The 15537-nt window shown below is 34.5% G+C and overlaps 1 protein-coding gene across 3 annotated transcripts; it reads right to left on the bottom strand.

Annotated features, from left to right (window-relative positions):
* Positions 1-407: 407 nt before the first annotated feature.
* LOC108377735 (integrin beta-PS-like) lies at positions 408-15329 on the bottom strand. Of its 3 annotated transcripts, none has more exons than XM_017633996.1 (9): positions 15165-15329; positions 10090-10685; positions 9792-10020; positions 6056-6140; positions 4189-4359; positions 3854-4117; positions 3033-3784; positions 2501-2978; positions 408-1972 (listed from the first exon to the last, which is right to left on the bottom strand). In XM_017633996.1, the coding sequence occupies exons 2-9, from the start codon at positions 10610-10612 to the stop codon at positions 1907-1909; spliced, it is 2568 nt and encodes an 855-aa protein (XP_017489485.1). In that variant the 5' UTR covers positions 10613-10685; positions 15165-15329; the 3' UTR covers positions 408-1906. The 3 variants fall into 3 exon arrangements, with proteins under 3 accessions (XP_017489485.1, XP_017489482.1, XP_017489484.1); XM_017633993.1 differs by lacking the exon at positions 6056-6140 and adding an exon at positions 7363-7447; XM_017633995.1 differs by lacking the exons at positions 6056-6140; positions 15165-15329 and adding exons at positions 7363-7447; positions 14941-15120.
* Between the last annotated feature and the right edge of the window lie 208 nt (positions 15330-15537).

The raw sequence follows: 15537 nt of genomic DNA on the forward strand, positions 1-15537 counted from the left end.
AAAAGGAAATAAGTTATTTTTGGATTCGTTAAAAATGTAATGCAGTAAATTTTACTGAATAAACTATAATAATTAGAACAAAAGGTCATTTAATAATTAATAATTTGATTTTTTTCGGGTATCGAAATGTTTATTTCTTAAAACTTTGAATCATTACGAAACCGTTATTTCAACCTTCAGCAACATTCCCCGAAACTGGGTGATGTTCAGCAATGTGCCCATGTGATGTAGTTTGGTGAGAGACTTTCTTACTGTGGCTAGGGCGTTCTCGATACCCAAGCCACTGCCCCATAGCTCACTATTGGTCGTACTATCTTGATGTACATCCATTTCAGGATCTTGATGGTGACATCTAAGCGGGCAGCACCTTAAGGAATTTTTTTACCCACAAAAACTGAAATTTCACTTTTTTAACTTAATTAGAATTTATTAATATCAAAATAAAAACACACTAAACAAGAAACTGTCGATCTTACATTTTTCTAATACGTACATATTAAATAGCAAAAAAGTGTATCAACTACGATTTTACTTATTAAGCTTGTTACCGCTTGTGGTTAATATTACTTGTATTGATCAGTACAAAATTAATAGTAAAAGTTGAATATAAATACATAATTATGTCGTCAAAACAATAAAAAGAAAATAATACATTAAAACTGTTCATCAGCTTAAAGTTAAATATAAGCAAAATTACAAAATGAATTTTCAAGGGTCTTGACTATTATAATTTTCCTAGTTGCGAGGCTTCGCAAAATTAACAAAAAAAGAGTCCGTTACCTCTTGAACTAAGGAGCGAAATTTTCAATGGTAGCGAAACATTTATGCATTTTAAACGATTTAGTAAAGTTTTGTAAAAAATTCTCTACTCATTTGGACTTATTGCAATTTTGGTTCATATGTTTTTTTTTTATTTTACGAAGTGTCAATTTGGCGTAATTGGGGCAGCTACCGACTCACCTGTAGCGGTATGTAATTCAACGTACATACATATATAATATACTTATGAACTAAGTTAATATTAATCTTTTTAGAAAAAATAAGTCAGCAAACGACTATTTATTTTTTTTGAAAGTACATTCGTTTTCTCATTTGTTCTGAATTGTCGGTATGATGAAGAATTCTTCTTGATTTTTTCTATGGACTTTTCTGATAATAAATTACATGTATGTATAAAATTACTTTAGAAATTTGTAAATCTTTTCACTTTAAGTAAAAACATGTTTAGTAGGCACGCTCGTAGTAATAATTTTAGGCAATATCATCGTTACAAAATGTATTATGAAACATTAACTCGTTTTGTGTTTCGTTAACAATTTCATGGATTTTCGTTTATGTGTGCGAATTCTTTTTGTTGCAAACAGGCAATGCTTGCATATGTGGCTTTCAAAGTTTATAATTTGTTTGCATGTGTTTTGCTTACTGTATTTGATATATGCCATCGGAATAGGTAAATTGTAGAGTATAAAACTTGTTTCTTTTTTCAAAAAATTTCACTGTAGGTGCATAAGTATGTCTATTTCCAAGGCACATTCATTATTTGTTGTTAAGTCTCTTTCATTTAAATTTGTGAATATGTATATATTAATGGCAGTATACTGTTTAGAAAATACCTTCACTACACATGCTAAAGCACACAACATTTACGTGCACTTAAATACACACATTTAGGTGCGCATAAATACTAAACAAAAAGAGCTTAAGATATACATATGCGTTCCTTTCTGTAATAAATATTTTTCTTTACTTTTCACTTAGATGCACGCTCCGTTTGACATAAACTCCTTAACGTATGGCAATTAGAGAGAAATTCGTAACTCAAACAATGCAACATTGCCCGAGCAAATATGTATTAATTAGTTTACAGCTCCTTCCCCGGCTCTGCTGCAAAAGCCATTAAAGTACTTTACTTGCCAGCGTACATTGGATTCTTGAAAGTCGAGGTGGCTTGTTTGTAGATTGGATTCTCACCCTGAAAAGATATAAAAAATTAATATCATAACGATTTCTCTACTATGATTAGGCGCGTAATGTGCGGGGTACCTAAATCAAAATTTAAGACAAAAACAAAAATAAAAGCAAAATGAGATTTATACAGCTTTCCGGGAATTTAAAAAAAACTCCGAACGGGTACGTTATTAGCCTCGGACAAAGGTTGGAGAAGACCGAGAATGAAAGCGCGCAGCTAGCTGTTGAACCAGATTTTGCATTAAAGCTTTTATCTTATCTAATTTCTGCAAAGGAGACTAATGCAGATCTGAGTCACTTTTTGCTTTTGTATTAAGCAAGGGTTCGGCTACTTTAAATCTGGTTCGTTGTATTTCAGTGCCGTGACACCACAAAAACCGATGAATCTGACAATTCCACCAAAAATATATTATTGTGATATGCGGTCTCTGCATTTTCCTCATATACGCATTCAAAACTCTGATCTAAACCCATATACCTTTTACGCCAAAAATTTTACGATATTTTGTGTAATTCCCTTTCTCAAACTTACCGTATCCCACTTGGCGTTCATGCGCTCCTTCTCGAAGCGTGCAAACTCACGGCGATCGTGTATGGTTGTTAGTAATTTCCACAAAAGCAATATGGCCAGACCCACCAAGACGATAGCGGCTATGACGCCCAATACAATGCCCAACATGAACACCTTGGGCGGGCATTCGCGCTCTTGCTGTGCGTGCACTTCGATTTTGTCGTTCACTTCACTATATTTAAATGTAAATTTGCAGTCATCTTCATCATAGAATATACAAAGCTGTTCATCTTTCTCTTCATCAATTACGATTTTCTCCTCGCCTATGGGCACAAAAGTATCAGTGCAATTAACGGCACAGTCGTTCTCGTCTTTCAGTGGGCCAGTCTTGTACATCTGACATTGCACACAATCCTTCAGCTCGTGGCAGCGTCCTGCACAAGTGGGACATTTCTCGCAGTATTTGCCAGAATATCGGCCCTCGTCGGTAGATTTACATCTGCAACGAAATTTAATAAATATAATTTTATATAAACACCGCGCATGTACTTACTTGCACACACCGCATTCGCATTCGCCATGTCCGGAGCAGATTTCACCACCATTTGGCGGAATGCAGGTATCATTCGAGGCGCGGCAATCACACGCAGAACCCGTCCAGCCTGGCTTGCATACACAGTGATTGCATTCGCAAGTGCCATGATCGGGTCCAGAGCAAAGCAAGTTCTTATGACGTTCGCAAGAAAAGTTATCACACTCACAGAACTTGCCCGAAATAATTTCCTCTGGATTTTGACGTTTCTCACACTCGCATACACCGCACAAACAAGTGCCGCGATTGGTACAGTCCACTTGTGTCGTATTATCCGGACGACAGCCCAAATCATTATCTTTACCTGTGTGCACATCGCTCGTAGAACACTCGCAATTGTGACCGAAATGCATGTCATCACACTCGCAGATGCCACACATTAACGTACCATGATTGTTACATTTGGATGAATGCGCCTCATAGCCTATGGCGCCGGGACGTTCGCATGGACACGAGCAGAGCATTTGCAAATCGATTATCAAGCTTTCATTAATACCAACTGGATAGATTTGAATGACTTGATTCCATTCGCGTGGATCTGTTGGGCAAGAAGTGACCAAGATTTGTGCCGTGAAGTTAACAACGTCGCCAACTTTGAGACCATCGCATTTGGCGGTAGGTATCTCGGAGCCACTATTTAGACACGCCGAATGATAGGTCACCTTCACGTGACTAGTGGCGTTGTCCTTCATTTCAATGGATGAGGAGATTTTCTGCAAAAAAGGAGCTGTTGCTATTAAAAGAAAAAATGCTAAAATACTTTATGCCCGCCCAATACTTACGCTGTACTCAGAGCGTACCAGATCGACCACGTTCGATGAATCCTCTGACAGCACCGCGCTAGAAGAACCCTCAATGTGTTGCGAAAGCTTTTCATACACGGAGTGCTGATTGGCGGTGACAGCGAAGATAACGTTAATCGAATTTTGTTTCACCTTGTGATTGATTTGTGAAATGCTGGGATAATCTTGTATAACCGAGTGAGTGTAAAGACCATCGGAGCTTAAGTGACATTCACCATCGTTGGGGGTAATCACACCGCCAAGCTGGCAATGGAAAGATAAGGAAACATTTAATTAAACTAATTCAACTGTGATTTTTTTTTTCATTTATCTACCTTGCCATCACCAGCATAATGGAAGCCAGCATCTGTTGAGAAGACAAGTAGGCGACGCGCTTTCTCACGCCAGCCGATCTGCTGACGACAAACCATCGCTTGCATTATGGCATCAAAGCCACCTTCGGGAGCATCCAAGTTGCCAGACACAGCAGCGTCACTCACTTCGGACTAAATGCGGCAATTTTGATTGAATAGGGTAAAACATTACTGTACTTGAAACAATATTTTTTTTTTTTTTTTATCGAAAAGTTATTAGCTTAAATGGCACACTCTTGGCAAATTAATAAATTTGTTAATCTAATTTTTCATTTTATTATATTTTATTTAGGTTTGTGACAATTAAAATTCGTCGAAAGCATTTTTATAAATATTAAATTTATTTATTTGGTTTCGATTTTGCCTCTTAAAATTGTTTTATCGGCATGGAGATAAGCGCTACCATGATGTCACGGTAAGCACATTTTCTAATCTAAAATTGTTATTTAGGTTACAGCAGTGCCGGATAAAGTAAACATACTGATAAATATTATTGCACAAAGAATTGTACTGTTTGCAGGGCCAATAATAATCACAAATATATATCGATCATATTGCTGATATGAATTTACAGAAAATACTTTTAATAACCTAATGTCAGAGGAAATGAGATGAAACGATTGATAACTATATTTACATGTGGTAGAATTTATAGCGGCTATTTCGGATTTTACCACTCCTCCTCAAGAGACTTCTTTTCGAGTTCACTGTGACTCGAACCAGCGACTCCAGCTTTCAAAGCTGTTGCTGCATTTTATCACGTTTTCATTTATCCACCCAACTACATGCAACTATTTTGGCTAAGAATCTGCTGTTTGCTGAGTGAGTATTTAAGAAGTGGTTGATATCGACTGGGATATATAACCATAAACGAGCTGTTATAATATGAATATGCAACATATTAAGCACCGCATTTCAAACTATTTTAGAGTTAATTTTTATTTATTTTTTCTTCAATATAATTATCAAGAGTGTGCCATTTTTTTATGGAATAACAGTATTATGCTGGCAGAAGCTTTGAGTTTAGCGGGATAAAAGATATAGTCATATGCAAGGAATATACATATAAATAGCACATGCCACCATCTACTCGCCAAACCATTTCCATGCAATGCAATTATTAGTAAATTTACCCATTACAGATTATTTAGTATGCAAACGTTTCTTATAATTAACAGGCAATTGAGTAACATTTTTAATAAAAGCAGCTGACTGACAAAAATTATTTTTACTTTTCATACCTATGCCCGTAAGTATTAACTTGGTAAATAAATTTGAATATTTCATTTATAATTTTTGGTGAATTAACATGTTTTTTTCTTTTTTTTCTTTTCAACCAATGGACTCAGATTTTTTCGAGATTTATTGAATGATTTATTAAAGAAAGCGAGCGAATCCTCATTCATAAGATCCGTAAAATTTTGACAATCAAAATTCCAAATCCATTTTTGGTCTTTGCATATTAAGGAGAAATTCGAAATTAAACCACTTTTTGGAACGCCCTTTCCAAAAAGGCTATCAAAAGAAGTCTAACTGCAAAAACAAAAATCTCTTATTTAAATAGAAAAAACTTTAGACTTTTTGGCGACTGGAATAGCAGTCCTTGGCCAGATATGAATCTGCCTCGTTCCATTAGCGTAGACCCGACTGTCGTGGGAATTTCCGTGGCTGTGTACGATGTATGGTATAGACGCGTAAAACTAGTATCTGAGAGCAAATTAACCGGAGTACTCAAGAAACAAATTACATGATTTTGTCAATCAGCTTTTTTAAAAATACTTTAAATTCTTGTTATTAACTTAACATACGACTTACGACAACAACTTACAGAAAATCGATATGTATCCGTGTTTAAAGCCATAACATTACGATAGCCGAATGGTGCAGTACAATTCGGACATGGATGTTCCAAGCTATGTATGTATATTATTTTATATGTATATACGCACGTCATTTGAGCACATATCGATAGTGTTATTTATTTATGTATTCACGAGCATATTAAAAAATATATATTTTCCGGTAATTTTTTTTACGAGACATTCAAATGTGATCGAAATACAGAGAGATAGAAAGAGATATAAAGAAAGAATAACACATAATATATCATGATCAATGCCAATATTTTGTAGTACAATTTTTTGTTTCCTAAATATGACTTATATATGCCAATATGTATGTACATATGTGTATACTTAGTATAGTGAGAGTATAGATGTAGGTTACAGAATTTTGTAGAAACTAGCGATCAGTAAACGTATGAGAATACTTAACAATTTAGAATAACACGTACGTACTTACGATCTTAAGTGACTAGGGAAGTGGAAAGTGCAGTTACGAATACATATTAATGCACAAATATAGATGGTAGAGCGAGTGAGTGCCAAAATTTGCCTAACATTCGCTGTTCGCTACAAAAACTAGCTCTATGCTTGCAAAAAAAATCACTTTATTACTTTATAAATTGATTGCGCTTTTATCTCTTTGGAGCAAATTTCGGCATTCACCACCTACACATATCGCATAGTTGGCCAACGGCATTTGCGACCGATCGTGCCCATACCAAACGCTTATGTATAAATCGATGTGCACGCTATCTGACCAAAATATGTATTGTGCAAATGTTGGAAGATATAATAAATAGTAATAACTAAAAAACCCCAAATAAACCATACATTTTTCTTGCATAACAAAACAGCTGAAGATGCAAAAGACATAAAAGCAAGGGAAGCACAATATGTAAATATTCAATAGCACACACCAAAACCAAACGGAGAGCTAACCACCAAACACAAGAAAATCACACAAGTGCTACAGAAGATATGATATATGTACATATAAGCGAAAAATATAGAATATTAAAAAACAAATCGTTAATACGAGCATGACAGCATAAATTGAATATGCCAAAAATTAAATTTAAATTTATCATCGTTTATGAGCGCTAAGCTGCGGTGAAAAACGTACATACATACATGCATATGTAAGTAAATAGAAAACATAAGTGCGTGTATATTTAAGAATCATACGAAAAACACAAGCAGATGCATTAAAAACAAGCAAGCAGTGCAGAAAAGCATTAAATCTAAAATAAGCAGGAAAAATACGAAATATCTCCAAAGCATTCATTCTTACAGTGAACGTTGAGGTATTTGTACTCAGAGGCATATGGTTGCGGTAACCGTATGGTGCCTCACAGCCATCGCAGGGTCTTTCAAGTCTGTTGTTGTTGTTTGCATTGGATTGTTAGAGTTGTATTTGTAGCGATATGTAGTTGGTAGTTGTCGTTTGTTGTTTAATAGTGGTTGGATGTGTTGGGAGGTAGTTGATTTTTTATTTATTGTTGTTGTTGATATGGTGGTTACAGCGCATTATTAACGGGTTTTGAGTTGTTGTTGTAGTAGTAGTAGTAGCAGCAAATATTTTTGTTTTTAGAGTTGTTGGGTTAGTTATTTTTAATATTATTATTTTATTTTAATGATGTTGATTTTATTTTTTGTTTATTTTGCAGCAATTTTATTTTAATCCATTTTTTATTTGTTTATTGGTTTATGTTTTGTGGTGAATGTAACAAAAAAAAAACAAATGCATTTTTCAAATACGAAACCAATTTGCAATGAACGGCAAACGAATTTTAACGGCAAATAGCAATCAAAATGTGAACAAGAAAATCATTGTAAAAAAAAGAAAGAAAGGGTATTAGTCAGAATATAACTTTGGTGAACTGTTGTTACTAATATTAAGAGAAAATTAATAATCTAGAATAGTAATTAGGATAAGATACTTTTTGTGTCAGAAAGAATAAATATTTAATAATTATGATTTAAATAAATAAATAAACGACAGTTAAATATTTTTCTGCGTAAATTCGTATACAACTGTATGTATGTACATATGTATATAGAGAACGATCATGTACTACGTAATAAGCCGAGTTCCACTAGGTCAATGTCTTAAATGAATAAAAACAGTGTGACCTTTAGAAAATACCACTTGGAAAGGGCCTTAATGGATATTTTAATTAACTTAATGATATGGGTGTTTAAAGCTCCACTTTGTCATTAAAATTTTAGTAACGTAAAGCCCAGTGGAAGTCCGGCATAAGTTCCATCGTTCCATAGAAAATTATAGCGCTCTAACTACCAATTTTAATTATTTAAGGCCAAATTCACGATGCGTAGTTAATGCCTGACATGGTTAAGTTAACAATGGTTTAACTAAGCGCTGTGAATTCTGCCCTTAAAGGGTTAAAATATTATATTGTATTGAAACACATTTTCTGATCCCTTGTCAAGTTTGATTAAAATATTACGCAAAAAAAACGGTCGAAAAATGCTGAAGTCTCTTAATAAATACATACATGATTGGTCTGTTCGAATAGATCTCCAGTAATATTTATCTAGCAGCAACTCACAGGAGAGTAACGAACAATTATCTCTCAAATACAAAAATTTCCAAAACAGCACGCGAACGAAAAATTTTTCAACAAAAATTAGCAACTTCCCCGCAAAATCAACTACCACTTCCCTACTTAGCATTGATTATCGAACAGACCAAATATCTATAAAAAAAAATTTAAGTCTGACCCAACGCGAATTCCTACTAGGTGGTTTTGCCGGAGCAGCTAATTTCAAGGCCAATTGCGCCGGTTGTCAAAATGATGTGGTTTTTGTAAGTTTTTGGTCTTCTGATTGTCATCGTCCGTATAATTTGTTAGTGTAGTTTTTNTTTTTTTTTTTTTTTTTTTTTTGTGCTGCCGCTATCACCTTGTGTAAATAACAAAAATAATAAAAAATCGAGCCAAGTGCTTAATTTTCACGCCGCGTTTTGACAATATATATATTTTTTCTACAATTTAATGGAAATATTTTTCCGATATCTTATGATTTCTATGAGCTAATCTGGTTACAAATTAATATTCTTGAGGGTATTTTGTTGGTATTTTGTTTTTGTAAACTGTGCTAAAATCATAACCAGATAAACATGCAGGTGTGAATACCCCAAATATTTTTAAATACTTTTAAGCTGACAGAAAAATATTTTTAACCTTTAAGTATGGACATTTTTTTCGTTCCACTGTCTACACTCCAAATTTGCTGCAACATATTGACATCAATTCCTGGTAAAAGTGATAAATTAAAAGATTTACCGCTGTTATGATCAGCAATTTTAGTATAAAATGATTTTTTTTTCTTTCTGTCAGTTTTCATAGGAATTAAATTCAAACAAAAAAAATTTCACTTAAATTGCTTTCGTGAAAATGGCTAACCTTGTTGAAACAATTCATTTTTATTGTAAGGAACCTAAAAATTTTGTATCATAATTAGCACAAATAGCATTTCCAGCATTCTTCGGCATGAGCTCGAAGGTCTATGAGAACCCTTGTCCACTTTTAAGTGGTAAAGTAATGTTTACCGAATAAACTTAATCTTAGGGCTAAGCGCAGCTAAAATCTATAGCTCTGAGTTTTAAGATTATAATTAAATTATATATGTATAACTTAACTTTAACTATATATGCACTATATAACACTTTAGAAAATATAATAAAATGTTTTGACTTACTTTTTGGGTATAGTTGAAACGTATGGCATCAGCACCTTATCGACAAATGAACCGAAGCCTAAACGGAAGTTCGATGTAATATTACGCATAGTCTCCGATAGTTTATCGCCCAATGCAGACAGCTTATCCTTATCGTCTTCCATAGATTTGGACAAGTCCATCAAATAGTACAAGTCAACAGGGTAATCGACAGCTTGTGAGTAACGCATGTTCAAGGAGTGCATTTGATCTATAAAGAAAGTACGTTCCAATGTATTTGTGGTAACCTGACAGAAAGCCTAGTTTCAACACAACTTACTAATGCGTAACTTGAGACTAACACGCTGCGGACTAATTTGCACAATTTCGCCGCTAGCACCCGCGGCACCGGAGGCGGCAGCGGCAGCTGCACTACCATAAGCACCTGCATACGACGAACTGGACGATGAGCTACTACTATAACCGGACTCATAAGAACCACCATAGCCATAACCATAACCACCGGCAGCGCTTGCATTACCGCCACGCGTTAATTCGCGGTTAATCACCATTCGTTGCTCTGTTTGAGGATTCCAGGTATATTCCTCCTTGCAATAATTTAGTATACTATTTCTGAAGCAACGTGGTGAATCTCCCAGCTCAGGTTGCATGCACCAAGCGCAATTCTGTGTTTGTATACATTCATGGCAGGATGCCTTGTTCACACAGGGATCTTGTATGATTTTTCCAGCTAGCTGCGCTTCTACACACAAAATGCTGCTGCAGGCGAAGAGTGTGGCAAAGAGCATAGCTAACAGCCGTAAGGAGGCAGGTGGTAGGCCTTGGGGGTGTGGTGACAACATGATTGATTACGTTATGTGCGTTGCTTGAAGACGGTCTAGTCGTGTGCAATGAGGGAAAACAATGGACTGGAAGCTGTTGAAATTTAAAATTATAAATAGATAAGTAAATTGAACAGGAAATTAATCCAAGAAAGATTACGTATGAGAAATTGTAGCGAGTGAAAGTTCAAAAACAATGCTAATATGGAAGAGTAATAAAATACACAAAGCGCAAGTAAATAATAACTTTTTTGGCTATAGGTGCATCCGCATGCTAGATATGACGTATACGGAACAATTTCCTTCATCCCTTTGCAAATTTGGTTTGGAGAAAATCCGCTTTCGCCATTCACTACCAAAATATCAGCTTACTCTTTTTATTTTAATTCCTTGAGTACCACTATATATGTATGTAAGTCAAAAAGAAAAGATTTCTGTATCAATTACTATCAAATAACTTCCAAACTAATCAGATAAGAGTTGACGCATAAATACTTGTAAAAAAATAATAAAAAAATCGATTATTTTGCATATTAGCTTTTAAAGCCATTTACCTACACAAACAAATTTAATATAATCGCAGCTGTTTTGCCTGCTAGTTAAAAAATTATATTCTACCTGTAAATTTCAATAAATTAGTAAAAATACAGCTTAAGGCATAAATAGCACGTTAGTTGTTTGATTTTTCATTTTACTTTACTTTATTTTTAATTTTATTTATTTTCGCTTGCACTGCTGACGTTATCCGCCACTGCTGTTGTTGACTTTGTTGAGACACTCAGCGCGATTTCATATGAATCAAATTGTGAGCTAATAGTGAGTCATCTGCCATGGACATCGCCAACAAGCGAATTGAGAGGTAGTGACCAAGAAAATGAAATCACACAACGTACATAAAAATATACAAACATTGTACATATGTATGTACGAAAATTTGTATGTAAGAATATAAAGAAATTACGAAAGCCTGATAAACATTCATACACACATATCATTACCTTAATATAGAAAGGCCCTAACTCACATTGTCGCTGAAATACAAAAATCCGTAACTAAGTAAAAATCTTAAATTCCCTTTTTGATTGATTATGATGCATTTCGTTGAATTATAAGTCCCCACATTATTTTAAGCAATAAAACATTTTAGTCAGTTACGGCTTTTTGCATTTCAGCGACCATATGAGTTAAGGCTTTTCTATATTAAAGCAACGATATGTACATACATATATATGTAATTTGTTATGTTTATACATATGAATGTATATATAAATATTTATGTACATATGTAGTATGTACGTATATATTTGAGATTAAAACGATTACGGATGCCCGGCACGACAACGACGACGAAAGGAGTGAGGAGTAATGCTAAGCTTGCGTGAATTGGCGTTAGACGTGTGGCCGTGTAACATAATGGATTTTCAATTAAGGAAATGGATGACGGAAGAATCAGGCAGCGAATAAATGCATCTAAATAAGGGTAGGACAACATAAGACTAATTGGCGCAGACACAAAGGAAGTGCTGAATATGGTAGGGCGCCTATTGACGCCAATCACTGACTAACAACAAAATTCGAAATCGAAATTGCATTGTGCGGAACAGGGATGAAAAATGGAAATTTCAGATTGCACCTAATATCATAAAATAAATGTACCTAAATGAGACAGATTGTACCTAAAAAAAGTTACATCATTCATTTGTAGTTTTTTTATAAATTTTATTTAAAATAGAAATACAAAAGATGGATGTACCTTAAACATGATGAGGTTTTTTTTTAACTGAGCCTATATCTATAGACTATAGTCTAATGGAAATCGGAGAAGCGTTGTTTTCGCTTAATTTTGACTACTGAAAAATATTGGCGAGAAAGACAGAAAACACAACACGAAGAATACTTCTGTATCCAGCTTTTTATAAAACAACAGGAAAAGTCTGCTAATTTATCCGAGAAAATAATCAAACTTCGAAATCATTTTAAATATATAGAAATCAAAAGCGAATATGGGTCAAATAGCAATAGCTCTCATCTAAAGAAAATATGAAATTCGGAAACATCCTAGACACTGAACTGTATGGGCGAATAAAGGCTGGTTTTCATTATGCCATATTTTGACAACCAAATTTGTTGACATATTTTGACACAACTTTCTTTCCTTTATCCCTATGGGCCAAAAACATACAAATAGCAACTTGAACAGCGCATGTACACGCCTGAGGGCCTATTCTGATCTAAATCAATCAAAAGACCATTTTTTAGTCTCATTTGACAATTTGTTAATAGAAAAAAGTTACAAATTTGAGGATAGCTAAGTAAAGTGTTAATTTTTCGTAGTGGCTGCTCTAAATGCAATGTAAGATGTTTAAGATAATACATAATATGACTTTTTTAAATTCTTCCTTTTGACTTTTCTTTAGAATTGTTTATTCTTCAAAGTGAAAGCGAAGCTTCTCCCGTGTAAATATATTAGAGCGGTAATGGAAAAAGAAAAAAAAACTAAAAATGCATCTGATCAAAAGATGATTGTACCTAGTGTACCTTTAAGTCATCAAACGTCGGAAAAAGGTACAATTGTATCTACTTTTTCATCCCTGGTGCGGAAGGCATGTTAAATAGCAAACTACATAGTTTTAACGCGATTTTTTTTTATCTGAAGTCAGGTCAACAACAGTAAATCGATTTTCAAAAGCTTATACCGGTGAGCTAAATAATATGAAAGCTCCAAGGACAAGGGGAATTTAACTTATACACACACACACGCATACGTATGTATGTACAACATGTAATTCGGGAGAAATAAATAATGTAAGTAAATAACATATGTCATTATTTTATATTAAATAAATAAGCTAAGAAGCTTTGTTTGACAAGTTTACGAGAGGTCATCAATTGGATGAATTGTGGTCAGGTGAGATATGAAGACGACATCCACCATTAGCATAATACTTGCTTCAAGTTATCGAAGTTTTTGCCGGTGATCAACAGTGTGCGATCAACTACAAAAGAATGTTTTTTTTTCTGAGTTTTGGAAATCATTAAATGGAACCCCCCTTACGTTTCAATAAGGAATAGACATCACCGCTTTTTTACTCAGGAAAGGGTTACTCATAGGAAACACCATGAACTTGAATTCTGCAGTCGATTTTACAAAAGCAAATCGAGGACCAAGCACCATCTGCAAATATTCAAATAAACATTTGCAATAAATTTTTAAATTATCGAATAAGTATACGAATTTACAAATAATAACAGATGAATTGGATATTACTGGATTCGAATCGAAGCCGATGATCGTATAGAATGGAGTGCACAGTAGGTATCTGTATATAATGGGATAACTGGTTACCTTGCTTCTATGAGTAACGATGTGACTACCTATTTTTATAAACTTTAAGGCGCACGTGAATAAACTTTACACACTAGTCTATGTACAAATCATAAACAAATATGTATGCAATATAAAAGTACTATATGTATGTACCCAATGATGCTGGCGATGGTGGGTTGCGTAGCTATATTTAGCCCACGCATCAGCAGAAACGAGATGAACGCCAACACTGAATCCACCAGCAACAGCGCCGCAAATAACGTCGAAAGTAAAATAACAGCAACAAGCAACTGCGATAAGACGGAGGCAGCGTTGGAAAAAGCAATGAATCTATAATCAACTACTCTTAGCTAGTATGAGATATATGTACATCAATATGTAAATATGTCTGAACGTTCAGTTGGGTTTCTTCAATTTTAACCCATAAAATCATAAGCATATGAACTATGTGCATATGTATATACATTAGCGCATGAACTAAAATCGGAAAGATCAGTTATAGTCTGTGTGGGCGTTTGGTAACTTGTTCTTTTGAAAATAAGTCTCAAACCCATACATACGGTAATTCACACTACCAGAAAGCGGGAGTGGCACTGCAGCCATCTATTTATGTAGATACAAATATGTATGTACATATAGCTGTGTTCGTATGGAATAGTAGCTTATGTCGAGAAGCTGGCTTTAGTATAATGCGGCATTCCCTTTATCTTCTAAACGACAAGGAATTTTTTGATAAGACTTAATAAGAATATTGACTTGCTAGTATCGGAACTAATTCTTGCACGTTTATTTGCCAAAAGTTCTTCAACGGCTCGGCGCCAGTGAGTCATTCGCAATCGTATGCCGCATTATACTAAAGCCAGCCTTTCGACATAAGGTACTACTATTCCATATGAACACAGATTTACTTATATATGTTGCCCCAATACCAGGCAGTTGGTTAATTGCATTACGCATTTCCTTTGCGTTCTTTTCTTGGCAAATCTAGTTTTGTTGATGATGCCATCTTGTGGCTACTCACTGGAGTTTATCCGCTATTTGTGTCAACATTCTTTGTTTGTTTGTCTATTTCATATGTTTCACTACTACTGCCATTTTTCTTCGTTATCTACCCCTCCATTATTTTATTCCAACAACACTGCGACGTGAATGAAATCACCTTTACCTTTTTGGTTATGCACTACAATGATCACTCAATACATTTCTTACGTAATTTATGGTATTATCCTATGATTTTTTACTTACACTTCTTACTAAAGTGTTTAATTTAATAATTTCCACACGTTTTTATTATATTTTACTTGATATTATTTCCATCAGGGGCGTACGGATATTAAATTTTCTACAACCGAACGCAAACCACTTCAACCGAACCACACTCGATGAACTTTTCGAACAATCTGAAATTTGACGGCGATTTGTTGCTTCGAAAATATCTTTCTACGCAGAGTTGTATTTTTCGCATTTAATTTGACATTTATCTATAAATAACCACATAAACCATGAACCAATGACTCCAGAGATCACGCAATCGGCCATCGCTATATTTGTAACCGAATTTCAGAAAAAAGTTTTCATAGCTTTTTTGATGTTTTACCGTTTTGTTTACATCGTCTTC

This window comes from Rhagoletis zephyria, unplaced genomic scaffold, assembly GCF_001687245.7.
Source record: "Rhagoletis zephyria isolate East Lansing unplaced genomic scaffold, Rhagoletis_zephyria_1.1 Rzeph_scaffold_12600, whole genome shotgun sequence".
Taxonomy (NCBI): domain Eukaryota; kingdom Metazoa; phylum Arthropoda; class Insecta; order Diptera; family Tephritidae; genus Rhagoletis; species Rhagoletis zephyria.